Source organism: Balaenoptera borealis, assembly GCF_965194805.1.
Source record: "Balaenoptera borealis genome assembly, chromosome: 3".
NCBI classification, from domain to species: Eukaryota; Metazoa; Chordata; class Mammalia; order Artiodactyla; family Balaenopteridae; genus Balaenoptera; species Balaenoptera borealis.
Genome location: NC_138866.1, coordinates 164,721,352 through 164,748,410, shown reverse-complemented (window position 1 = coordinate 164,748,410; position 27,059 = coordinate 164,721,352). Strand labels below are relative to the sequence as shown.

General features: G+C 47.8%; 3 protein-coding genes across 10 annotated transcripts in view; 1 reads left to right on the top strand and 2 right to left on the bottom strand.

Annotated features, from left to right (window-relative positions):
* Positions 1 to 27,059, top strand: part of UPF2 (UPF2 regulator of nonsense mediated mRNA decay) — a gene marked incomplete at its 3' end in the record, with an annotated part of 208,980 nt that overhangs the window by 113,495 nt on the left and 68,426 nt on the right. The gene's annotated exons all lie outside the window — the stretch shown is intronic.
* Positions 4,782 to 15,159, bottom strand: LOC309625646 (uncharacterized protein). The gene is made up of 2 exons (XM_082385686.1): positions 14,240 to 15,159; positions 4,782 to 12,903 (listed from the first exon to the last, which is right to left on the bottom strand). Exons 1-2 carry the CDS (start codon positions 14,855 to 14,857, stop codon positions 12,586 to 12,588), a joined length of 936 nt encoding a protein of 311 aa, XP_082241812.1. The 5' UTR covers positions 14,858 to 15,159; the 3' UTR covers positions 4,782 to 12,585.
* Positions 18,082 to 27,059, bottom strand: part of PROSER2 (proline and serine rich 2) — a 44,305-nt gene continuing 35,327 nt past the window's right edge. Inside the window, exons 3-4 of the mRNA XM_082385588.1 lie at positions 21,232 to 21,484; positions 18,082 to 19,520 (exon numbers count right to left, since the gene is read on the bottom strand). Coding sequence (XP_082241714.1) covers positions 18,547 to 19,520; positions 21,232 to 21,484 — 1,227 coding nt within the window. The 3' untranslated portion in view covers positions 18,082 to 18,546. The remainder of the gene's footprint in view (positions 19,521 to 21,231; positions 21,485 to 27,059) is intronic.

The window sequence follows — 27,059 nt, the reverse complement described above, 5'->3', positions numbered from 1 at the left end:
CTGTTCATCCCCCACTGTAGGAGCGAGTGGCTCACCTCCCTTCTCTAACAAGTGTCATGAGTCATTCTTTCTTTCCCGATGGTGCCTGGGCGCCACGTGGACTCGTGGATACTGCAGTGTCCGTGGACTGAGCTCAGGAACATATGTGTGTGTAAACACACGTGCATCTGCACGCAGTTACATCTGTGTTTATTCCTGCTTCTGTCGACATCACTTGAATACCTCAAGGGCACACCAGTATCTCCGATTCCGACCTGACACCAAAGGGTTCCTTCTAGTTTTCTCAGCACCTTCTCAGATGGGGAGAGAGCTGGCTCCCACTGTCCTTAACATAGCGACCTCCTCGGTCACTCCCGTTATGTGACCAGCCTCTCATCATAACACCGCTCCCCCCTGAGGATGCCACCCCCTCCCGACCTCCCCCAGGCTCTGAGGCCCTGCGCTGGACCACCTACCCCACAGTGGCCCTCCTCCTCACCAGCGTTGTGCCCCCTACCTGCACAGACACCTAGCCTTGCTCAGCCCCACCCTGTGGCTCTTGGATGACATTGTGAGGGAAGGGAGAGCCTTTGGTAACACAGAACATTCTAGCCGGGGTGACGATTTCTGAGACTTAGAAACCAAAGTTGACCCCTCACATGGACTCCCTGGGGACTGAGGCTTTCCGGCTTGGATCACCTGTGACCCCGTCTGTTCCTCTTCACAGGAAGAGTCGTTTACAGCCTTCAGGAGAGAACCTGGTCCTCTCCTCCTTCTGGGCTTCAAGCCACACGCGTGACCTTGAGAGGGTTACATTTTAATGATCCCACCACCTTCAGGTCTGGCAGGAAATTTTCCACATCTTCCCCTTGGCTATTCATGCTTTTGAAAGCAGGCCGGTGCCAGCAGCTTCGGGCCTGCATGGCTGAGAGCGGCCCACACACGGGGCCCCACCCAGGGTCCCGGATTCCGGCGCTCCTCTCAGCAGTGGGCTGAGGGGATGCCGGGTGATTGGGGGTTTTCCCTCAGACCCCTGTGTGGTTTCCCCTCCTGGGCTATCATTTCTCTTTCCCAGAAGAGAGACACACAATGTGCCAGTGACAGAAAGAATCCCGGAATCCCTCGCACAGATAATTGGAGACTGACAGCCCCAGAGGTCACCAGGGCAGAGGCCCGTTTACACGAGGCCAACAGAGCTGAAAACCCAGGGCCCCTCCCGGGCATGGCCACATCCAAAGCCTGTGCGATTAGTCATCACCATTTCGTAGTCTTTGCCTTAAGGAGGGGCCCCCAGATTGTCTAAACTGTGGGCCCCACCACCTGGCCTACCCTGGGTCCAAGGCCACGTGCACCACGACTTCCAGCTCCTGTGAGTCCCAGGGGGTGAGAAAAGACCAGCGCAGGATGCTGGGTGGGAAAGCAGTCAGTGTCATGAAGAACAACCCTGCCTGGGCTCGAATCTCAGCTCTGACAGTTACCAGCTGAGGGATTCCGGAAGTTACCTAGCTGTGCTCCAGTGGTACCTGCCTCACCCCACGGGGCTGACGTGAGGATTAAATAAGTTCGTCCATATATATGAACTCTGTCTGCCTATCTATCTATCTGTCTATCTGTCTATGAACTCTGTCTATCTATCTATTCATCACATTCATCCATCATCCATCACAACTATCTATTTATCTATCTGTCTATGAACTCTATCTATCCATCCCATCCATCCGTCATCCATCACAACTATCTATCTATGTATCTACTCTGTCTATCACCTATCTACACAGAGAAAGGCACAGAGAGAGTCCCCAAACAACACTCCAATGTATTATCCATCCATTAAGCTCTCTTTATAAAACGCTGCCATGAAAGTCACAAGTCACATGTCCCAAAGCCTGAAGAGCCCTTGATCCTCCCCTGTTGCTTCAAGGCCAAATATTGTTCCCTAACTTCTTTGCCTTATTTAGGGAAGGTTTGAAAGACTCTTAAGGTTTCAGAGCATTTCGATTCCGGAACCATCCGTCCTGCACTGCTCACCCAGAGGCTCACGCAGGGCTCACTGCTGGCGGGTAGTAGGGGGTGGGGAGCAGGAGGCTGCAGCCTGGGCCCTGTGCTGCCTCCTGGCTCTGTCCCCAGGGAAGGGCCAGCCATCCCCTGTTCCATGGGGGAGAAAATGAGAGCACGGCAGGGCCTGGGAGGGGTTAGCGTTTTCGGCACTTGGGAGGGTTGCTGGCTGGGAAGAAAGTGAGGTGGACATGAACTGGCTTGTGGAAAAAACCACAAACGCAGCCTCAGAGTCACTGCCCTGGGAATTCCAAGCCGCCTACGGGAGATCGACCATGCGGGGCATTTGCACCCCTTTTGCCCCTGGTCCTGCCCACCTCTCCCTTGTTGTCAGAAAGCTGGGGGTCAAACGCTTGAATTTCACCTGCATTTACCCTTCTTCTTTCTCAGCGGGCTTGGTGAGACCAAGAGTGAGTAACAGGCACGCGGGCTCGGGTTCCCCTGGGGGAGGCCGGCCTGCCCAGCCCTGGGGGCCTCAGGGCTCAGCCCCTCCCGAACAGAAACTGTCTCTAGGTGCCAGCCCCGCACCTTCACTTGTCATCCTAGCCCCCCAGCACGTGCCCTCCACTCTCCCCACCACCATCTCCTTCCCTCCTGCTTTCTCCTCCAGCCTGGCTTCTCTGCCCACCAGCCCTTCCTTGCTGACTCCTGCTCCAAACCGAGGTTCTGGGTGCTACCGAACCAAACTTGGGCCCCATCACCCGCACGCAGCAAAGCCAACCTACTGACACCGGGTTGTGGGGAAGAGGAGTGCAGCGTTTAGTGCGGGCCCCAAGCAGGGAGTCCAGGCAGCTAATGCTCAAAAGGCCCGAACTCCCTGATGGCTTTCGGGGAGGAGTTTTTGAAGACAGGGTGAGGGAGAGGGTTGCGGGTGTGTGATCAGCTCGTGGACGTTCTTCTGAGTGGTTGGTGGTGAGGTTATCAGGAGTCACCAACATCAACCTTCTGGGTCTATCTGGTCTGAGGTCTATGTGCTTGTGGGCAGCATACATTTAACTTCTTCCACCTGGTGGAGGTTTCAGTATCTGTAAAACTACTCAAAGGATATGGCTCAGAATATTATCTATAGCCCTTGAGGAAGAACTAAAGGTCCTTGATGTTCGCTAAACTATTATTATTTTGTCTTGCTTGACTCTTTTCCTCTATTTCTGCATTTTCTCACTTCTCTGATTAAATTTATTCTTTGGAACTTGGGGAAGGCCTAGGAGGCTAAAGTTTTTCTACAAACAAGAGGCATGGTGGTGGGTAGGGGGGGTGTCTGTCCCAGGAAGGCCCCAGAAGGTCCTGCTCAGTTACATGGGGACCGAAAGGGCTACAGGTCTTCACCTGTTATCATTTTCATCCCACACGAGACGCTTTTGAAAATAAAAGGGGTTGGTTCCAGTGGGCGAGGCTATGGGATCACCCTGCCCCAGTACTGTCACCTCATACCACCCTGACCCAACTGATGCCCTCCCCAGGACTGCATGGTCTTCCTTCCTTTTCCTCCTGGAATACCAGCAACACTTGCTTTCACTCAGCTCAGGCAGACCTCCTGTCTTCCCTGACCTGCTTCTGGTCGTGGGCCACAGCCAGCCTCTCCTGGTTGACTGGACTGACTGTTAGATATTCAGGGATTTTTTCAGGTCATCTGTCATCATCCTTTTTTTTTTTTTTAATTAATTAATTTATTTATTTATGGCTGCATTGGGTCTTTGTTGCTGCGCACAGGCTTTCTCTAGTTGCAGCGAGCGGGGGCTACTCTTCGTTGCGGTGCGCGGGCTTCTCATTGCAGTGGCTTCTCTTGTTGCGGAGCACGGGCTCTAGGCGCGCAGGCTTCAATAGTTGTGGCACACGGGCTTGGTAGTTGTGGCTCGTGGGCTCTAGAGCGCAGGCTCAGTAGTTGTGGCACACGGACTTAGTTGCTCCGCGGCATGTGGGATCTTCCCAGACCAGGGCTCGAACCCGTGTCCCCTGCCAATGCAGGCGGATTCTTAACCACTGCGCCACCAGGGAAGTCCTCACCTGTCATCATCTTAAAGTGAAATGATATGAACTTACAATTAAACAAGGTAATAAATACTCTAAATTCATCAGTCCCTGATTACATTACTGTTTTCTATGCTTTTGATGATATTTATGTCCACTTTGTCTGTTTGGTGGTAATACCACAGGCTCAGTGATTCCTGCATTTCTTCCCGACTGTGTCTTCAATGACGTCAGAGTGGTAGCTGGAGATTGTCCACGGTGGGAGTAATTACACCATCCACATTGGCCAGTGCTATACACCAGGGCTGGAATTATTGTTTTGTTGGTTGTTGGTACTTCAGAAGGTGACGTAAGAAGGAAAATGTTAATAATGCAGATTAAACTTAAAAGCTTACTTAGTCCAGGGACTTCCCTGGTGGTCCAGTGGCTAAGACTCCACGCTCCCAATGCAGGGGGCCTGGGTTAGATTTCTGGTCAGGGAACTAGATCCTGCATGCATGCTGCAACTAAGAGTTTGCATGCCACAACTAAGCATGCCACAACTAAGAAGCCCGCATGCTGCAACTAAAATCCCGCATGCCAGAACGAAGATCCTGAGTGCCACAACTAAGACCCTGTGCAGCCAAAAATAAATAAATAATGAATAAATCAATCAATTAATTAATTAACAAAGAAAAGCTTACTGTGTCCGTAGCCATGACATTTTTGAATAACACAGAAAACGGAGGGACTATTTCCCAGCATTTGAGAACAGTTATCTGATTCAGCCAAGAAGTTACTCAGGTCAAAAAAGTTTTCAGTTTAATAAATATAATTCATATGAAAGCGAGAAGTTGTTTACCAGATCACATGTCAGATTTGAGGACCATACATTTATTGGGGAAAGAGCTGATGGGGATGCAATTCCATTTGTCGAATCGCGGTTGAATGCAAGGGTTTGGCAAAAATCTGGGTGCGTCCTGTGAGAACCATCTGGCTGTGTGGACTTTACAGTGTGGGGTACAGGCAGACCTCATTTTATTGTGCTTTGCAGATATTGCATTTTTTTTACAGAATAAAGGTTTGGGGCAACCCTGCATCGAGCAAGTCTATCGGTGCCATTTTTCCAACAGCATTTGCTCACTTCCTGTCTCTGTGTCACATTTTGGTAATTCTTGCGGTATTTCAAGCTTTTTCATTGTTATTATGTCTGTTCTGGTGGCCTGCGATCAGTGATCTTTGATGTCACTGTTGCAGAAGGAGTATGACTCACTGACGGCTCAGATAATGGTTAGCGCTTTCTAGCAATACAGTATTTTTTAATTAAGGTATGTGCATTTTTTTAAAGACATAACATTATTGCACACTGAATAGATTACAGTATAGTGTAAACATAACTTTTATATGTGGTATATTTTTTTGGAAACCGAAAATATCGTGTGACTCACTTTATTGCCACATGCGCTTTATTTTGGGGGTCTGGAACTGAACCCGCGATATCTCCGAGGTGAGCCTGTATTGTGTATTTTAAGCATTATTTGTAAATCGTGTGCTAATACATCCTTTACATCACTTAAATTTGTAACAGACACAAATATGTATATGTCAGCAAACACGGTTTTTCAGAGTTGGCCTGGAACCCTCGCCTGCACTGGCTGCCCACTCCTTGCCCAGGCTGGGCCAGGTGCCTCTTTGCTCGCCCCACAGTAACCTGTGTGGGACTGTAGCACTGCATCCTTTTGTGCGTCTTGCCTTCTGAACTTCACAAGGACAGGGAAATCTCTGTAGCTCCGCACTTGATGCAATGCCTGGCACATACTAGGGGCCCCTCCCGAAATGTGATGACTGAATCCGTGGATTTAACGGTTGAGCAGTGAAGGCACCCTCTGTGCGCTTCCCCCTCCTGGGGAGGGGCTGCATTCCTGGCCTCCGCGGTGGGGTGCGGCCCGTGATGAGTCCAGTCGGTGATGTGGTGGAGTGATGTCAGCCACTTTCAGACAAGACCCTCCAGATGCCTCTTCCTTCCCTGCTCGGGGCCCCTGGAGACCAAGTGTTCCTGACTTTGTAGCCACGTGACAAGGAGGGATGCCTGGCCCACAAAGTGACTTTGAGTAAAGAAACTTTTGTTAAGCCACTGAGATCATGGGGTTTATTTGTTACCACAGCACAGCCTAATCTATCCTGACTAATACAATGAGGAAATGGAGCCGTGGGAGGTGACTTGGGCCGGGTTGAATAGCTTGTTAGTGGCAGGGCTGGGCCAAGCGCCATTTTCATTTTCACTATACATACTGTTCCCACCCCCTGCAAGGCATTTCTCCCAAACGCTTTTTCAGAAATAGTGTGAATCCGAGGTGGGTTTTGTTCAAAGTCCTGTTTCAGAGGATGACTTGTTGGGACCCACTCACAATGAGGCCCCCAGAGGCAGCCAGCCCAGCAGGCACGCCCACCAGGCCTGCTTCTTCATTAGAGGATCAGCAGGTATGGCTGGTGTCTGGGCTTCAGTCTCCATTAACTGTCATTAGCCTGGCTGACGTTTCACCCGAAGCATCTGTCCCCGGCCTGTGATTTACCACTTCCCTCTGAATTATCTGGACAGATCTGGTACTTGGATGGAGAGAGAACCAGCTTTAAAAGTGGCTTTCTCAGGGCATAGAACTTGGGCCCTGTATTGGGAAAAACCTCATTTCTTTCGTCCTATGTTCCCCCCTTTACTTGCACACTGCTATCATACTCAGCACTTCTGAAACCAGATGTGGCAGGGGGGTTCCACCACCAGGCAATTCTCTGTGACGCCAGCTGGGTGTCCTGTAATGTAACTCAATTCTGACACTGTCTACCTGGAGAGGGTGTCAGATCCCACAGGGTAAGGGCTCAGTCCCATGAGACCCCCCTCTCTTCTATAGATGCCAATCAGAAGTAGTAGGTCCCCAGGTTACCCACGACTTCTGTCTGATTTGGCTACAAACTGGAGGTTCCCATGACCTCTTCCCCCTTGGATTAGATTATTTGCTAGAACAGCTCACAGAACTCAGGGGAACACTTACTCTACCAGTTTATTTTATGATTAAAGGATACAGATGAACAGTCTGATAAGGAGGCACGGAGGGCGAGGTCTGGGAGGGTCCCGAGCGCAGGAGCTTCTGTCCCCGTGGAGCTGGGGTGTGTCACCCTCCCAGTATGTGGTTGTGCTCATCTGCTTGGAAACTCACCAGTCGCCCAGTGGGATTTTATGGTGGCTTCTCACATAGGCATGATCGATTATCAACTCGGTTTCCAGCCCCTCTCCGCTCCCTGGAGAATGGGGTGTGGCGGGTTGCAGGGCGGGGCTGAAAATTCCAAGCTTCTAATCATGGCTGGGTCCTTCTGGTGACCGGCCCCCATCCAGGAGCCCACCCAGAGCCACCTCATTGGAACAAAGGACACTGCTATCACCCAGGAAATCCCAAGCGTTTTAGGAACTCTGTGCCAGGAATTGGGGGCAGAAACCAATATATATATTTCTTCTTATCTCACAGTCCCTGAAGGCCAAGCAGAAGAAACAGGGCTCCCTGTTGTTAGCTGGAGAAGCGTTAGCTTCCACAAACATTTATTTATTTATTTATTTATTATTTTTTATTTTTTAAAATTTATTTATTTTATTTATTTATTTTTGGCTGTGTTGGGTCTTCGTTGCCGCGCGCGGGCTTTCACTAGTTGCAGCAAGCGGGGGCCACTCTTCGTGGCGGTGCGCGGGCTTCTCATTGCGGTGGCCTCTCTTGCTGCGGAGCACGGGCTCTAGGCGCACGGACTTCAGTAGTTGTGGCATGTGGGCTCAGTAGTTGTGGCTTGCGGGCTCTAGAGCGCGGGCTCAGTAGCTGTGGCACACGGGCTTAGTTGCTCTGTGGCATGTGGGATCTTCCCGGACCAGGGCTCGAACCCGTGTCCCCTGCATTGGCAGGTGGATTCTTAACCACTTCACCACCAGGGAAGTCCCCACAAACATTTATTAAGTGTGGATTGTGTGTCAGGCATTAGGCTATTTAGATAGTAGAGTGAGTGTGTATAATATAACATGTATAGTATAATAGAATATGTTTACTATTAGTATGGTATTATTACAGCATAGCATCCTATGTATAGTATAGTATAGATAGTGTAGTAGAATACGTGCCCTAGAGGAGAGTAGTAGCATAGCAGAGCATAGTACTCTTTTTGTCTTGTTCCTCCTGTGAGGGCTTGGCAATTTCCTCTTTCTTTGATTGCAAAGCGGGATTCTGGAACCATCCGGTTGAAGACAGAGCCCTGAGTGGCTGGGATGATGTGAGGGCTGAGCGCGCTCCTGCCTGGCGATGACAGCGCCTTCACATTCCTCCGCCCTGCCCATTCTCCTTGTTAGGCATTCCGCCCATGCCTTGTGCTTACCTCTCTCCCAAGCACTGTCCTTGGCTTTGTGTGGTTTCTGTCTCCTCAAGAGCAGGGTGTGTGTTGTGCTTTGTTTCTGTGCAGTTGTGTCCCCAGTGCCTGGATAGGTGCCCTGTGTTTGTTGAATGACTGCTAGACCACAAGGCCATATGGGCAGGGACTGCCTCCCCTGCTCTGAGGCCCCGCCTCACACAAGGTTTCATCCCAGTCACTGTGGAGACCGACAGCCCCTCACGGTGCCCTCCCCACCTAACTGCTTTAGTCCCAACTTGCCTCTGGGTCTGCACCGGCAGTGCCCTCGGCCTACAACACTGCTCCCCTTGTAGTCCTGTGAGCCCTGCGTGCCCTTCAAGTCTCAGCTTGGCCACCTTCCCTGATCACTGCCCTCTCCTCTGTCCCTGGGCCCCGGACTTCCACTTTACAATATTGCATTCTTGCAGTTACCTTGCTTACTTGTCTGTCTCCTCCCTGTACTGCCAGCTGGAGAAGATGGCACCGGGTGTGCCCTGCTCACAGCTGTCTCCTCAGCCCCTGGGACAGCATGTAGTAGGTGCTCAAATACTCGTAGGATGAATCAATGGATGGTGATCACGACCAACATGTGACTACTTGATACACTCAAGGGACACCCCAAAGCCGCGTGGCAAGGATGCAGGAAGCGTGGCCTGGCCCCTCTAGGTGAGGGTTCCTGTGGATCATCTCCCCCGTGGCCGCCCTGGGCAGGACCAAGAGAGTGGCCCAAGTCTACTATTCTTTCTGTCTCTCTCTGTCTCTGTCTCTCTCCCTCAAACAGGATCACCTGCTTTCTAAAATTTAAAAGTAACATATACTCATTGGAAGACTTCAGAGCTCCTCCGGTCTTTTAATGTTCAAACACCTATTCAGTGTGAGAGCTGTTAACTGAACACCCACTATGTGCCAGATGCCACACTAGGCACTGGGGATGGTCCCTACCCTCCAGGATTTCACAGTCCAGCACCTCTTCTGCATCTCCGCTCACTCCCCCACCTGTGCACCTTAGAAGACGGAGCCTGTTTTCTGTGTACTAGCCCAGGCCTCTGAATCACATGGAGGGCTTGTTCAAACCGGACTCCTGGGTCCCACCTCCAGAGTTCCTCGTTCAGTAGATCTGAGGTGACTCTGCTAATTTGCCTTTCTAACATATTTCCTGGTGATGTTGATTCTGCCAGTCAGAGGACCACACTTTGAGAACCACTGCCCTAGACTATATTGCTCTTAACAGTTTTTGGAAGTTTTGCACACCCATTATCTCATTTAGTCTTTCAAAATCTCTCACCTGACCACCTTAAGTGCATACAGCTGGTGAGAGCTGAAGTCGAATCGTAAGCCCAGGTCTTCCTATGGAACGCTGCCCTCCCTAAGAGGTACCAGGTGGCGTCCGAAGATCCCCACCGCCTTAGGAGTCCTGAGAAGGTGGTGATGGGTCTGGCTGGAGGAAGCAGGGGCTGAGTTTGCAGGGGAAGGCCCCAGGAGGACATTTCTGGGAGGGAGAGAGGGCCTACCATTCCATCCTGGAAGGAGACTGACTGGGAGCAATATGGGCTGAGAGCTGCCTGAGGAAGAGCTACTGGGCCCATCCACCTAGAACGTGGAGGAGGGTGGAGGTGGTGCTGCAGAGGAAGGGGGGCCACCCTGGGAGCCTCCTGACCTGAGGCAGGTTTAATTGGGGCCTGGATCATTCCACCTACCTTGTGGGGGCTGCTCTGGAAGCTCTGGCTGGCGAGGCCACTGCCCTCCTTGGGGACTGGCTGGGAGTGTGCTGGGCAGGACGGAAAGTCCGAGGGCTCGGCCAGCCCGGCAACTCAGAAAAAGCACTTCCTCCTCGGCAGCCTTGTGGCAGCCAAGGGACCCTGGCTGCACAATCCCCCAGTATTCCCTGGAGCCTTTCGCGTGCTGGGCTGGGCCGGGCACTTCCTCCTCTGGGAGGAGGCCCTGGGGGGCGCTGGGGGAGCCCAGCTCTGAGAGGAGCTCTGCAGGGAGAGGAGAGAAGACGTGGAAAAGTGTGAGCTTGGATGGGGAGTCCTCCCATGTGTTTCTAAGCAGGAAGCCAGACCTGCCCAGCCCTGGAGAAGGAAAATAAACTGGAGACCTATTTTTAGAAAGTGGCAAAACCCTGTTTCTCAATAGGCAGTGGAATTTAAATCTAAAACTCACTCCTTTACTGAAGTAACCACTGGACTGCATGTAGGAATGGGACCATAGTGAATGGTAGATTCTGAACCAGGCTGTGAGGCCAGGACCTGCTCACCCCTCCATGCTGCTGGGCTTGATCAGAGCCATTCTGGAAGCTCTATAGGAATTCCCGTTCCGCCTTTGTGGTGGTGGTTTTGATGGTGATGATGGTGATGATGATGATAGCGATAATGATGGTGATGATGGTGATGGTGATAGTGATGGTGATGATGGTGATGATGATAGTGATGGTGATGATGATAGTGATGGTGATAGTGATGGTGATGGTGATGATGGTGATGATGATGATAGCGATAGTGATGGTGATGATGGTGATGGTGATAGTGATGGTGATGATGATGATAGTGATGATAGTGATGATGGTGATGGTGATGATGGTGATGACGATAGTGATGGTGATGATGATGATGGTGATGGTGATGATGATGATGGTGGTGTGTGGTACTTAACATATGTGGTCTCATTCACTCCTTACAACAACCCTATGAGGTGATTACGGTTCACCCCGTTTTCTCCGATGAAGAAAGTGAGGCTCAGAGAGGGAGTTTAAGTCTTACAGCAATTGCAGGGCTGGGTCAGGTCAGGATAATGACAAAGCCTGCTCTATGTGAACCCGTCATGAAATCTCAGAATTGGAAGGAGTGCCGCTGAGTGCAGTTCTGGTCGCTTTCCTCTGCAGGGCACTTGCCCCGTGTCTGCACACCTCCACGGAGGTGGGCGCTCATGCTCCTGTGTACCAACCACTCTTTCCGTTTTCAGTCGGCTCTTAATGCTATGAATTCCCCGTGTTGAGTGGAAATCTCTCGTGGTGTGATCTCTGTGGCCACACAAAACTATCTACTGTGATAGCTCTTAGCCTCTGGGGTCACTCTCACGGGCTCTCTAGTCTCTTCTGTTTGCGAGTTTGACACACTCAGCCCTGTCAGCTGTCTCTGCCCCTTGTAAAGCGTGGCCAGAGTCAGTGTGGAATCTGAATGGTACACTTAGAGCAAAATATACCTTTGAAGGTGGATCTGATTTCTAGAAACAGCCAATGGTCTTTAGGAATCAAGACTCTGTGAGGTGGATGATTGAGATGAGAAAAACTTTTGGTTTAAAAGATCGAATTGAGCAATTATAAAATCTGGCCCGAACTGTCACAGAAAGGATTTATTCCTAGAAGAAATTTACAAAAAAATAAACAATAGCAACATTATTAGATGAAGTGTAGACCCTCCCAAGGCAAGGAGATGCTCAGTTCTCTGAGAGCAGGCACATCCCAGTAAAATGTAGGCAAAAACTTCAAGAATGCCATTTATAAGTATTGGCAGAAGTGTCATAACTTATGACACGATTGGAGAGAGACCACCAGTTCGTGCTGCAGCTGTGTCCCAACTGCAGTGTGGCTGGGAATTTACGGTGGTGAAAGAGTCCAACCCCAGCGGCACCGAGGCTTCCCCACTCTGAGCTGGTGGCCTCTCGCGGGGGCGAGGCCAAGGCCGGTGTGGGCGGCCGCCCTGCCCAGAGCCCCGTGGAGCCAGGTCCTGGACTCTCCCTGAGGCCTGGTTGCCTTTCCAGTAACAAGCATGACTTCAAAGGACTGCCAGGGAGCAGATGGGCAGTTACGCCAGTGAACTCACTCAGCCGCGTGCGTGGGAGTCTTGCGCCGGGGGGTGTTGGAACCACCCCTGGCAATTCTGGGCTCCAGAACCAAGTCCCGAGGGAGGGAGAAGGAGGAGGGATGCAGCCAAAGGACCTGCTTTGAACTTGATCCCCCAAGGCAGAGGTCACACGTGGTGATTCAAGGCACCCCTGCCCGGCTGGCAGGGAGGCAGGGAGGCCCAGGGATGCCACCTGCCTTACTTTCCTCTTTCAGGTCCCACGCAGCCCACTGGCATGCTCTTTCCACCAAGCCTGACTTCCAAACAACACAGGCTTACCCATCTCTCCTCTCATCCCCGGAGACAAGCCCCGGCCCTATGGGCTGAAACATAACGAGAGTACAAATCAGGATGAGCATCGTGAGAGACGGGCACAAGAGGGCAGGCCAGGGAGGGAGGGGAGAAGCGCTGAAGGAGCGAAAGAGGAGGTGTTCGGGAGAAGGGAAGGTGGGGGTGGGCGTGTGGACGGCATTGGCCGGCACAGCGTGGGTGGCTTCACAGAAGGTGGGGGAAGCAGGGGGTTTGCAGCCCGCACAACTAGGGCGGCCCCCGTGGCCCCCACGAGGCCCTTGTGAAGAGGAGAGGGGCCCGTGGTCACGAGGACTAAGTGATGTTTAGCACCTCCCGCAGTGTCTGTCACATTCAGTACCACTTGGGACACCTCCTAAGCTTCACAAAAAAAGAAAACGAGTTTCAGGTAACTTGTTTCACATTTATAAACACTTTCATTCAGTTCATTTGGCCATTAAGATGGGACTGATAAAACAAAGAGCTTTACAGAGTTTCACAAACACATGGACAGGGAACTGGGAAGAGCACGGTCACATGTGGCCAGAGCTCTGGGTTTGGAAACCAAGCCCGGGGAAGGTGAGGCACCTCGGCTGTTACCACATTACCTGCATGGACAGTCCTCCCTGCACCTTCCTGCTGTTTGAACTTGTCTTCACAAGACAGAGGTTATTTTCCCCAAATTCAAAATGCTTAGACACTGAATAAATGGTCCAGGAAACGGTTGCACAATAGAACTAGTTAGAAGCCAAAGAGACCCTTGTAGCACAGCCATCACAGCGACTTGTCAGGGATATGGTTCCATGAGGAATTATGTAATATCTTTAAAGGCCACAGAGGCCCGAAAGCATCTTTAGTAACAAGGGCAAGCCTCTTAGGCATGTCTCAATACTCAAAGGGAGTCTAGCCGCACAAAAGCGGCAGAGTATGCCAAGGGCAGAAGCCAGCCAGCCACTGAGAAGCCCTCGGGCACACACGTGCTCGAGCTGCCAGCTCCCTGGACACATGGAGTCCCTGTTGACTCAGCCCCACCCCTTAAAGGCATTTCCAGAACTTAGGTTACTACTGCCCTTGGCAGCTCTGCTTCATGCACAAATACTTGGAGGTTGAAGTTTACGAAATGTGACCTGTTTATCAATGACTAAGTTCCATTAACCTCAGCTTCCAAATGTGAATTCTTACCTCTAGCCCTGGTCGGACCATCGCAGTGGCCGCCTTTATTGGGGGCGGGCAGTGGGGCGGACGTGGGGGGCGGTGCATCACAGAATCCTGAGCCTAAGCCACCAAGCTAGGGGCTCCCACACCCAGAAAGTAAACCCGGGGCCTCCTCAAAACGAGGATGGGTTTACAAAACGTTCCCCGAACTTCAGAAGTCCTGCTCAGCTGGGGAAAGAGCTGGCCTCAAGGATCCTGAAGAAGCAGTGAGAATCAGTAACGCCTACCCTGAACTCAACCGGGAGACAGGGCGGCTTCCTAGACCCTAGTGCGCCCCCCAAAGCAGGAGGGCTGGTGGCGGCCTATGGCAGACAGATCCAGGGGGTTGCCAAGGAATCAGGAGGCAGAGGGCATCCCAGGATCACAGGATTCCCTGGGCACCCCCCGCTCCTTAGGGCGATTTATGGTTCTGCCCACCTAGGTCAGAGAATACTGGGTTTGTCTGGCGTTCAGGCTCTTAGGTTATTTCTGGAAACCACCACGTTACCCCCTCTTACCTTGTTTTTGAAGAGGACGTTCATGCAGTTTAGATGATAAGACGCGAGGCTGAAGTACATCATTAAGAGCCAGGCTTGTACCTGGTGGGGCAGCCTCACTGGGCTCCGGGGGTCATCCGTGCCCCCGCTAGAAGGACAGTAAGCAGGAGGGAGACGGAGCCTGCTGGTGACAGCAGTGACTGGCATCTCTGAAGTCTTACGAATTTGGAATGTGTAGGAAAGAGTTTTATTATATTTTTTTGAGTCAAGAGACATTTTAGAAGGATTGCAACCATCACTCACAAAGGTTTTTATGCTGAAAAGAGCGGGATGGGAGGTGCCCTTTGGCCACCATCCTGTGGCCCAGCCTCTTCTCATGCAAACAGGTGGATTTGTTCCCCAACAGCGTGTTTTTCTTCTAGAGAAGAGGGTGCTTCTGGCCGGGGAGGGCCAGCAGGCGCAGGAGAGGACGTGGTCAGCGAGCAGGAGGCACGGGGCGCGCCCTGGAAGGGTCCAAGCAGGGCTCCGACTTTCCCAGGCCTCGGCAGCTGACAGCCCTGCCTTCTCTTTTCTCAGATATTGAAAGCGGGGCCTGTCCAGCGAGTAGATTAGGAAAGGATATGGGAACTCGTTCCCCATACTTTGAAGCAGGGAAAAAGAGCCTTGTTGTGAAGAGAAGAAACAAAACCTGTTTGGTGACTTGTCATTTCAATGAAGACACAAACCTCACACAGGTGAGCATTCCCCACGCGCCTCCCCTTCCTCCTGGATCACAGGTGGGGGGAAGAAAACACCGAAAAACTACCTCTGCTCCTTCAGAGGACATGGTGACTTGGTGACAAACGTTTCAGAAAAAGTTTCTTGATAAGAGTAAATTGTTTTCATATTTATCTTGTTTCTCTCTCTTCATTCCTCTTGAATAAACAGAAAGAACTGATTTCTTAGATCATCTGCATAAAAAACATAACCATCAAATCCTCTGAAAGGTCAAATTCCTCACAGCCAGAGCTGTGGGAATTCAGTAAAAAAAGAATACCATTCTTTGTATTTTTCTTTTCCATTATGGTTTATTACAGGATATTGAATATAGTTCCCTGTGCTGTACAGTAGGATCTTGGTGTTTATCCCTTCCGTATATAATAGTTTGCATCTGCTAATTGCAAACTCCCAATCCATCCCTCCCCTACCCCACCTCCCCCTTGGCAACCAAAGATCTGTTCTCTGTGTCTGTGAGTCTGTTTCTATTTCATAGATAAGTTCATTTGTTTCATATTTTAGATTCCACATATAAGTGATATCATGTGGTATTTATCTTTCTCTTTCTGACTTACTTCACTTAGTATCATAATCTCTAGGTCCATCCATGTTGCTGCAAATGGCATTATTTCAGAGAATACAGTTCTGATTTTTTTTTTTTTTTTTACAAATAAAAAGGTCAGTCAATCCTCAGGGTTCCATAAGGCCTGACTTATCAACTCCATGAAGCTCTTCACGAAAACTTGTTTCAAATGGGGAGCCTACATTGGGAGGTACCCATCAGGAACTCTGAGTAAAGAATCCTGTATTGTTGAAGTCAGGGGGTGGGGGGAGGAGAGCAAGAATGCAGCTCTGGGGGAGCCCTATGCATCTTGAGAGACTCAGAGACACTGGAGGGACACCCGCACCTCTGCCTTTTCTCCCCCACAAGCCTTATAAGAGGAGAATGACCCTGGGGAGAGAAAACCGAAGACCAACAATTCTACCGATTTTGTGAAGATAAGCACGCACGCTAGCCAAATAGAGGAGGAGGAGGAGGAGGGCACTGGACCAGACTCTGTTACCCTGGTAACTGCAGGGCATTACCCTTTGCAGAGGAGACTCTGGTTTGGCCATTTGAACATACCTGCCTAAAAGCAGAGGAGAATTTTTTTTCCTGATTTTAAGTATTAAGGTAAAGAGTTTCATCTTTATCTTAATGGAGACTAAAATGGACTGATTTACAAGCATCACGTGAAAAAAAAAACAAACTGAGCACTTAAGATTCATCTTTCCTTTTTGTTACAAGTTTGCTTTGACATATGGTCCTTAAGATTCCCTTGAAGATGACCCTTTAAGAACGTCCTATCACAGAGTTATTGCAAGGAAACAAATGCCCCTCAGAAAACGAATTGTTTTTGTTAAGGTGATACATACGAATATAGGTTAGTTCATTAGCAGCTATAATTTGAACCTTGTACAAAATATATGGCTTTAATTACTAGGGTTTTGGGCACAAGAAATGGCCAGAGTAACAGTCAGTATAATTATGAATAAGTAGGTAGAAAAGATTATGAACAAACAGAAGGAAAGGATATAACCATTTAAAAGAAAATACCTGAGAATAAGTATAAAATGCAAAAACAAAGTTGCTTATACTTAAGATCTCTAAATTTATTTTTCAAAAATGCCATTATGAGAACAAATATACTAACATATAGTCAAGTTCACCTTAATCACAACGAAGTCATAGGATAAGAAAAAGAGAAAGAATCCTCAAATATACGGGATATTTAAAATGTTAGCCATATCAAGACCCTCTTTTTAAACACTGTGTAACATGGCATCTCGCTATATAAAAAGGAAATAACAGGGCCCAAGAATCCTTTAAACAAATCCAACATAAACAGGAGTAAAATAAAGACTATTTTTAAGAACCTGTAAGATCAAAGCACCTATTTAAATTAAGACCATCAAGAATCTATGAGATTATTTCAACAGGACAAGGCCTGGGCAAGACACTAAATACTGTCGTTCTAAGGAAAACATTACAATCATTTTATGTAACTTACAAGGCAAATTAATACTATGAAAAAATCCTTCACAGCACATTTAGAAGTTTGAGTTTAAATAATACTCAACAGGAAAGAAACAGATTCTGTGACAGTGGCTGAGACATACAACAAAAGGGTGTGACTTTCAAGTGTGGTCCTTCCGGGTCTATTTTAAGAGGTTTTAGACTCCAGCCTAAAATAGTTTTGATAATAATGCTTGTGGTTACAACTCAGCATGTAAGACATTGTCTGGGACAAAACCAGTTCTTTTCATGCTGTGTAACTTAGTTTGCTGTTTTTTCCCTTTTAAATTAATCCTGAGATCTTGCTCACAGAACATGGGGGATGTTAAGAATCTTTTGTTTCTTCTGTTTAACAGCCACCTTGGAACATGCAAAACTAAAATTAGGTGATAAATTAAAATTAGGTGATAAATGACATCTTTAAAAGCATACTTCACTAACAAAGGAACACTCTTGCTTAGTTGGAAGCTTATTTGGACTATTACTTTAATTGGGAACAGAACACGTTGAGGAAAAAGCACTTTGGTTCCCTGAAAAGTTATGGAGATGTGTCCTTAAAAGACTTCCTTATTAGGAAGTAACAATTCCTGTGTCATTATCTCAATACTGAGATGGCTTGTGTATCAAAAGAATAGGAAGTGCTTGCATCCTGTAGTTATGTAATAGGGTTTTAAGAAGTTTATATGTAATAATGAATGTGTGTGTGCACATCATCTATATCTGTATATAACATATATGTACCTATAAACACATATTATGTACATGTATATACACAGTACATGCTCATATATGTATCTCCCAGTAACACAGACTCTGTAGTCTGATGAGACTTACTTTCTTAAAACTACCACCTTTTCCAAACTCAACCTTTCCATTCCACTCCCATAACTCAACGTTACAGTAAATCATACTCTAAAGGCTTCAATTTTCAATTAAAAAAAAACCTGGGCAAACCAAATTAGACCAAGAAACAAAGGCATATTTAGGCTAACATACTGTCTTTCACCTTTCAAAAACAAACAAAAAACCAAAACAGTATTTTAAGACACTATGAAAATTGAACAAGCACTTCTTTATTTTGTTGGAAAGGAGGGAACGGTCCCTTTCTTAGAGAAACGAGTATGAGAGATCTAAAGTGGCTTTCGTGTCATGCACTTCGGATAAAAGGTTAGATTAGAGACTCAATAACAAAAAAATCAGACCCAATCCCCCTCCTCCTAGATCCAAAACACATAAGGCATTTACAAATCACTGAAACCTGTAGGTGTTCAAGGTTATTCTCCGAGCTCTTGGAAACGGGAAGATGTGGTGCGGGACGCTCTCGTTCGGAAGTATGTCCCAGCTCGGATGCGGGCCAGAGCGGGGCAGCCAGTCCGCTGACTCCTGGGCCCCCATCGCTCGTCCTCCACGGGGTTCCGCAGTCCGGGCTTTGCTACTGCGCTGTGCGCATGCGCACATCCATGTTCGGCCACACGTACCTGGTCACCCTAACTCCCCCAGCGCGGCCCACTCTCCGTCACAAGTTCTCCTTCAGGAGGCCGAGCTTCCGCAGGGCCTCCCGACGGGCCTCCTCCGTGGAGCCGCGGCCCGAGAACTGGACAGTGATGCCCTGGGGTCTGAACCCCACAGCCCGGGGGAGCGAGCCCGACCGCTTCCTGGCGTCCTGGCCGCAGTCCGGCTGCCGGGGCGCAAGTTTGCTGGGGAGGGCCGGGTCCGGACGGAAGGTGACCGTCTTCCCTGTAGAGACAAAGGGCCCGGGATGGCTCTTGAGGATGTCGTGGAGGCTCTGGAAGCCGTTGGCCATCGGCAGGGGCTGTTCTGTCTGCACGCCTCTGGACTGCTGGCCGCCGTGCGCCCCTGCCCGCGCGGGAACAGCCTCCCGGGCCGGGCCCGGCTGGCTCTGCTCCGGGGAGACACTTCTCCTCTGCTCGGCGGGCTCGCTCCTCGGGGCCTGGTCCTCCGTTTCCCCCACGGAGAGGAAGGAGACCCCATTGATGTTGGCCAGGACCTGGGCTTTGCGCTCCTGCACGTTGACCGCGGCCTTGGAGATGGTCTTATTGAAGGCCTTCCCCGCGCTGTTGGTCACGCTGATGTTGCTTGGGAAGCGGTGGATCTTGGGCGCCGGCTGTGCGGCGTGTCTGTGCCACAGCGAGTGTTCTCCGTGTCGAGGGGCCACGGAAGTCAGCGTCCTCCATCCTGCAGGCCTGCCCTCTTTGGTCGGGGATGTGGGCGAGAGCCCTTCGTTCCCTGCCAGCTTCTCAGACATCTTCTGGGCGATGACGAGCGGAGTGGGGACCGAGCGGGCCAGTTTGGGGTGCTCTGCTGGAGGAGAAGGGGGCTCTCTCCCGGGGTGGGCCGGGGCTGCTGCGGGGACAGGGCAGGGAGGCGGCAGGGGCAGGGCCTCGGGACCTGGGGGGTCTGGGGGGGGAGACTTCTCAGCATCCTCTTTCCTGAGGACACGGGTGTCTTCCTTTCCAACAGCGCCAGCCCCTGAAAAGTAGCAAGGATCCTCATAAGCTACCACCATATGCAGAAATAAATGCATCACGTTTCCTTTTCACTGAATCTACAAAAGTCTCAAAGGGATTCAATACCAATTTCAACAGTACCTCTTGTAAGCTAAACTCCCTCTACCCTATTCCCTGGACTAGCGAAAGAGAACATAGTATATGATTCTCATAATCACCTGACGAGAAAGAATGAATTAGCAGTGGTGAAAGATGTGCAAGCCAGAAACAGTCAGTACCTGGGAAGCATACGGTAAAAGCAAGTTTCTAAGGAGCCATCATCCTGAGACATGTAACAGGAGGAAACAACAGCTTACCTTACGGGGGATTTTACAAAGGGGTAATGGTGGCTGGGAAGTTTGTGGTACCCACCAACCCCTCCCTCAGGTCTTTCTAGATGAAGGATAATTGGATGTGTCACTTTCCTCTAGAAACAGAAATGTTTCCTGACAGCCTCCAGTACAGTTTAATACACCAGCGTATGATTCTTTACTATATCCTAACATACGTGATCACAGATCACCTAACACTTTTCTGCACTAGTATTTATACACCCGTGTCTGCTGCAAAATTGGGAGCTATGTATTATATTTATCTTTGTATCCTCAGAATCTCACACAACGCCTGCCACAGAGTGGGCACTTAAAATTGTTATGAAAACATCATGTTAGAGAATTGATGGGCAAGTGGCTTACTTTCAAAAAAATGTTTTCCTTGGCACAATTATATGATCTGACATTTTTAAGGGATCAGTGGTTCAAATTAATTTTAGGAACTAAACTTCAAAGAAGAAGTGATAAAAAGGGGAAGTTCATATTAAGTCTCTTCTTTGAAGAGCTGGCTGCAAACTCAGCCCCATATTTGGAACATATAACCAATAGTACATGAAATTCTGTGTAATACACAGCCTTGCTTACAAAAAATAAAGGGGTGGGGATATATTTCTAGAGGCTTGTGACAAATGGAAGTATTTTGTAGTCAACAGAGCAAAGATATTTTCCCTCCTATTTTTCCCTCATCTTTTCCAATCCTTATCCCCTTGTCCACATTTCCAATATCTTTTCCAACCAGGAAAAAAAAAAAAAATTGGAAGAACGTTTTCACCTTGTCCATGTCCCTCTGGTTCTATCACAGAACTCAAGGGGCAAAAAGCATACCTCTCCTCTGATGCCACCCTGAATCAAGCAAACTTTACAAAGCAGATGCTGAGCTGAATTTTTGTTCTGGTCATTTTTGTTTTCCTGAACCAACTGACTTTGCAGTTCAAACACTCCCACCTTGGAATAGGGGTATAATCTTGCACAAGAATTGAGATTCAACCTCAAAGGCTAAAGTACAAATCCTTTGTATATTTTCTTTGTAGAATGGGATTGTTTCCTGAAGCCATTTCCAGTTTTCTTTTTTCTTTTATCCATGTATGCAATGTTTGTTTCCCCAATTAGTCTCATTCTTTATTCTCGCCCTTTTGAAATTTCCCTTCCATGTGTTTTCATCCTAATATGCCATGAAAGCACCTACTTGGTTGGACAATCAGACTACCAAGAGGATGCTTCTACCCTACAAAAATCTGATCAGCCCCACGAGCTACTATACTGGCTGGAAACACAGAGGACACGACAGAAAGGAGGGCCTCTGTGTCTGGTACCACACGACAAGCCACGTCAGAGGTGGGGGACCTGTTCTCTGGTCCTCACCTGCTGCCTCCGTCACATCCCGAGGGCTCTCGGGTTCCCCGGCTCCAGGGCCCAGCTGCACTAAGTCCACGACATCCTCTGGCTCGGAGGGACCAGAAGCGCTCTCTTCCAGAGACCGCGGAGAGTGGCCCTGAGCATCACCATCACACAGCACCTGCTCCTCAAAGTCGCCTTCCAGGGAATCAATCGTCTCTTCAAAAAACAGGAGGACGTCCTTTTCCTCATGTGTGAGGTACTTCAGGCTCTCATCATCCTGTACAAAAGGTTTGGACATGAGGAATAAAAGCAACAGTGGTTTCACTGAAGGGAAAAAAACCCCACAACAATGTAGGGATCAATACAGAGCCTGGGGTGGAATTCACGGCACCCTCCAATTTCCCGTCTGGGGAGAGTGCACCACCCAGGCAACCCCGCTGGCGCACCTCTGCCTGTGTGTCCCTCACCATTCGACCTGCATGAGAAAGAAGGTTGTCCAAAAGGTGTAGCAGATTACGGATCTTAGACACTTTTGTTCCTCGTGAGCCAATGACAAGAAAGCAATTCTTCAGTATCTCCTTGGAAGAGGTCTTTTCAACTTACTGCTAACAGATATGCTTGGTTTCCCCGTAATAGCAATGGGGGGAATCTTTAGTTAAAGACAGTGGAGTGAACTCACATATTTATCTCCTCTCCCTCCAGAAACCTCACTAAAACAAAAATGGGCTTTATCTTTTTTTAAAGATACAAGTCACAAAAACAAATAGAATAGGAAATGAGGTGATAGCAACAACATTTGGGAAGGTAGACAGCAGAAGGACAGGTGGTGACTGACTCAGAGGATCCAAGAAAGGTGAATTTTAGTCAGCAGCTGGGGGTGGGGCCGGAATCAACCTGCTGTGGCATGGAGAGCCCTCACAAGGCTCAGCACAGCGTCGGGGAGGTGCTGGGCAGTTCTGGAAGTCTGGCTAAGATGACATTTAAAAGAGCAGAACTGGACGAGAGTCTCTTTCAGAAGCCATCAGGTCACCCAGGCAGAAAACTAGATGTTTATTCTTAAAGAAGGTAAAACCGGGGGGCATCAAGCCAAGTTCGTGGTAAAGAACCGTACTGAAAACTGGGAGTCAGGGAATCAAACTGACCCTCTGGACAGAGGATTGGAAGGGTCTTCTCTGGGGAAGTGAATGGTCCAAGAGCCAAGAGGTGGACACCTTGGGCTCCCCAGGGAAACAGCTCAGCAAGACCACTCTACCAGTGACATGAGCGTCAGTCAACAAACCCCAGCACAGAATTCTTAATCAGTTTCTTAACATTCTACTCTTAAGTGTGTTCATATAGCTAATGGTCACCAAGCAGCTGAGAAAAACCTTTAACATGAAAGACACGTCAAAACAAGATAAGAAGGAAAAAAAGGCAACTTACAAGAAACAAACTATGCAGGATGGTGAAAATTCCAAAAAGATGATCATGGACATCGTCAGAGGGATCAGAGGAGAGACTGAAACCATAAACAAGAATCTGATGCTATTTTTAAAAACTAGAAGGCAGAAAAGAGCTCTTAGAAATTAAAACTATGAAAAAAAATGAAACAGAAACCTAGAGATAAAGTAGAGAAACCGGAAAAGTACAATAAAAAGTCAAAAAAAATTGTTTTAAGCGGAAAACTAGAGAATACGAGTGGGAGGGCCAACATCTGAATAATGTGTTCCAGAAAGAGGAATGAGGAAAAATAGAGGGGAAGAAATGATCAAAGTAAACAAGTAAAATTATTCAAGGAAATGTCCTTGAACAGAAGGATGTGAGTTTCCAGATCAAAGGGTCGTGAGAATAACCTGATGAACAGGAATAAAACAGACCTATGCCAAGGCCCATCCCTTGAAACTTCAGCCATGGGAGACGAGGCGAGATCCTAAAAGCTTCCCAGAGTGGAAAACGGGTCACATAACAAAACATCAGGAGTCAGAACAGCAACAGACTTCTCAGCAGCAGCTTTGGAAGCCAGAAGACAATGTTGTGATTCCTTTAAAATTCCAGATGAATTCAGAACTAGAATTCGTACATAATCAAGTTAAAGTTAGAGTAGAATAATGGTGTGTTGGGTTTTTTTTAAATTTATTTATTTAATTTATTTATTTTTGTCTGCATTGGGTCTTCGTTGCTGCTTTCTCTAGTTGTGGTGAGAGGGGCCTACTCTTTGTCGCCGTGTGCGGTCTTCTCATTACAGTGGTTTCTCTTGTTGCGGAGCACGGGCTCTAGGCGCGCGGGCTTCAGTAGTTGTGGCGCACGGGCTCAGTTGCTCCGCGGCATTGGGATCTTCCTGGACCAGGGCTCGAACTTGTGTCCCCTGCATTGGCAGGTGGATTCTTAACCACTGCACCACCAGGCAAGTCCCAATAATGGTGTTTTTAAGACACACAAGGTCTAACCAGCAGATCTCCCATGCATGCCTTTCTCAGGAAGCTACTGCAGGGGGGTGGAGGTAGGGCTGTTCCCCTAGACAAGGGAGGAACCAAGAAGAAAAACCTGGGAGCCAGAATATAGGAGAGAATGAGAGAAAGCGAGGGAACCCCAGGATAACGGTGCTGTCCCCAGGATGTCAGCTGTGCAGTGAACAACCAGCCTAGTTCAGAGCAAGCCATGGGGCCACACAGAACATGAACAAAGCAAGCAAATAAAACCAAAGCAATTATCAACCACAGGAAAAACTAAAGTTATGAGACAAAGCATGTATCTGTGAGTCAATTCCTCTATAGCAACACACACACACACAGACACAGGTATACTAATTATATCAGTATTTATGGTAGCAAGAAAATGAGAAACCACCTAAAATGTCCAACAATAAAGGTATGGTTGAACAAATCAGGGCACATTCACAGATGGAATATTATACAGCCATTTTAAATGGTGTTGTCCAAAGAATATAATGTTAAGTGAAAAAAAAATGCAGATAAGCAAGAGTTGCCTCGATTTAAATATCAATATATGCATACTTCATATATCCACAAATACAAAAAGTACTGAAAGGATAAAATGTCAATAGTGGGGGAAAATGAAGGTAAATAACAAACAGGATAGAGTTAAAAGTCATTGCCTCCAGTGAGTCAGAAATGGGGGGAGGGGTACAAGTAAGACTAATGCTTTTTTTAAACCTTATAAAAGTATTTGAGTCTCTACGATGAAAATAAATTTTGATAAAACAACAGGAAAAAATATAGTGGAAGCAAAGGTGACTAAGAGTTGGTCCATGTGGTATAGAATAATGCACTTCATACCATCATCTGAGAGGTCTTCAAATGCCCACCTATCCAGGCCCATCACAGAGCCTGCAGTGTCCAGAGGTTTAGAGACTTTTCTTTAGTTTCAGGCACAGTATATACTTGTCTGGGGGATGATTAGCACAAGAACACATGCAAATTTCTCAACCTAGCTTGGCCATGTTAGCTGAATCCTGAAGGAAGTCGACTCAGGAAAAGGGGACTGTCTATGGCATGGGTTCAGTAAACAGGAATAACAGAATATTGCTGGGAAGAGATACTACAGCATGGCTTAGGTAGCAGAACAGAACACTGCTGGGAAGAGAAGCAATACATACCTATATACAACTGCTGGGTCATAAGATACGTGTCTGCTTTGGTAGACATAGCCTAACAGTTCTCGCAAGCGGCTGGACCAACACACACTGGTTGGTGCATGGCCCTGCATGTGGTAGCATCTCCTTCTGATATTCAGTACATTCCCAAGAAGACAGCAGTGTTGAGATTCTTTTCCTCATAATACTTAACTGGCTGTTTGGAGATCCTCTTATGAAGTGCCTGTTCAAGTCTTTTGCCTATTTTTCTATCAAGTTGTCTTTAAAGAAATAATTTGTAGGAGTTCTTTTATGCATACTTGATACAAATCCTTTGTGGGTGTATTTATTGCAAATATTTTTTCCTACCCAGTGGCTTGCTTTTTCTCTCTGTTAATGGGGGTCTTCTGGAGACTAGTCCTTAATTTTAGTGTAGTACAATGTATCAGTCTTTTCTTTAGAGCTTTTTGTGTCCTATTTAAGACACCACTACCTACTCCATGGTCATGAAGATATCCACCTGCTTTTATTTATTCTAAAAGCACGGTTGTTTTTAAACTTCCATATTTAGTTCTACAATTCATCGGAATGAACTTTTGTGTATGGTGTGAGGTCACAATTCGCTGTTTCCTACAATGATACCCAACTGTTCCAGCAAAACTGCTTGAAAACAATATCGTTTTGGGACTTCCCTGGTGGTGCAGTGGTTAAGAATCCACCTGTCAATGCAGGGGACACAGGTTCGAGCCCTTGTCCAGGAAGATCCCACATGCCTCGGAGCAACTAAGCCTGTGCACCACAACTACTGAGCTTGCGCTCTAGAGCCCACGAACCACAACTGCTGAGCCTGTGTGCCACAACTACTGAAGCCCACGTGCCTAGAGCCCATGCTCTGCAATAAGAGAAGCCACCACAATTAGAAGCCTGCACACGGCAATGAAGAGTAGCTCCTGCTCGCCACAACTAGAGGAAAGCCTGTGCGCAGCAACGAAGACCCAATGCAGCCAAATAAATAAATTAAAAAAAAAAAGACTATCGTTTCCCCACTGCAGGTCCCCTTGGTTGTAAATCAGGTGACAGTGCATGAGTCCATCTGTTTCTAGATTCTCTTTTCTGTTCATTTGTGTACTTGTCTGTTTGTACAATGATAAAACACCATTTTAATTATAACATTATAGTATGTCCCAAGTTTGAAGCCCTCCTGTTTTGCTGTTCTTCTTTACGTCTGTGCTGGCCCTTTTTATTTCCAGTATCAGCTGGTCAGTTTCCATATACACAAAAATATACACACACACCCATGCTGGGATTTTGATTGGACTCCATGGAAGTTCTTCAAGTTGAGTAGAACTGATGTCTTACAATATTTTTTCTATCCGTATGGTATACTTATTTAGATTAGGGGCTCTTAAAGTGTGGTCCTTCACCCAGCAGTGGCAGCAGCACCCGCGAACTTGTTAGAAATACAAATTCTTGGGCCCCATCTCAGATCTACTGAATCAGAAACTTTAAGGGGTTGGGCCTTCAATCTCTTTCAACAGACCCTCTGGGTAATACTGATGAACTAACGTTTGATATGCCTTGATCCGGTTCTTTATTTTCTCTCAATAATATCTTGTAGTTTCCAGTGTAGAGATTTTACAGATTTTGTTATCTCTCCTCCTAAGGTATTTGATGTTTTGCGATGCTATTAGAAATGGCATCACTTTTAACATTTTCTAAATGTTTCTGGTCTATAGAAATACAAGATATACTGACCTTGAAATAAGCAAATTTAACAAATTTGCTGCACAGTACTAATAGTTTATCTGAAGGTGCTTTTCGGTCTTCTACATAAACAGTGGTGTCTATAAATGAGAGGTTTTTATTTCCTCCTTTCCATGCCTCATGCCTTTCGTTTTCTTCATTCTGCCTTATCGTACCACCAGCGTCCTCCAGTTAGTTGAACAGAAGTGGCATCTTCGTCTCGTTCCCAATGTTGGGGAGAAAGCTTTCAATATTCCACCATTAAGCACAGTGTTTGCTGTAGGTTTTTAAAAGATGATCTTCATCAGATTAAGAAAGCTCTCTTCTATTCCTAGTTTGCTAAGTGTGTTTGTCTTTAAAATAATGAATGGGTTTTGAACTCTGTCAAAGGCTTTTTCTTCATTTATTGCAGTGGTTCTCAGCTGGGGATGATTTTACCCTCCCTGGGGCATTTGGCAATGTCTGGAGACAATTTTAGTTGTCACAATTTTCTCCCTTATTCTGTTAATGTACTGAAGTATGGTGATTGATTTTCAAC

Coding starts and splice junctions, on each gene's coding strand:
- LOC309625646 (XM_082385686.1), bottom strand. CDS start 14,857: ATGGGGAACGAGTTCCCATATCCTTTCCTAATCTACTCGCTGGACAGG. Junction 12,904..14,239: donor ACGTCCTCTTCAAAAACAAG/GTAAGAGGGGGT, acceptor TGTGAAGCTTAG/GAGGTGTCCCAAGTGGTACT.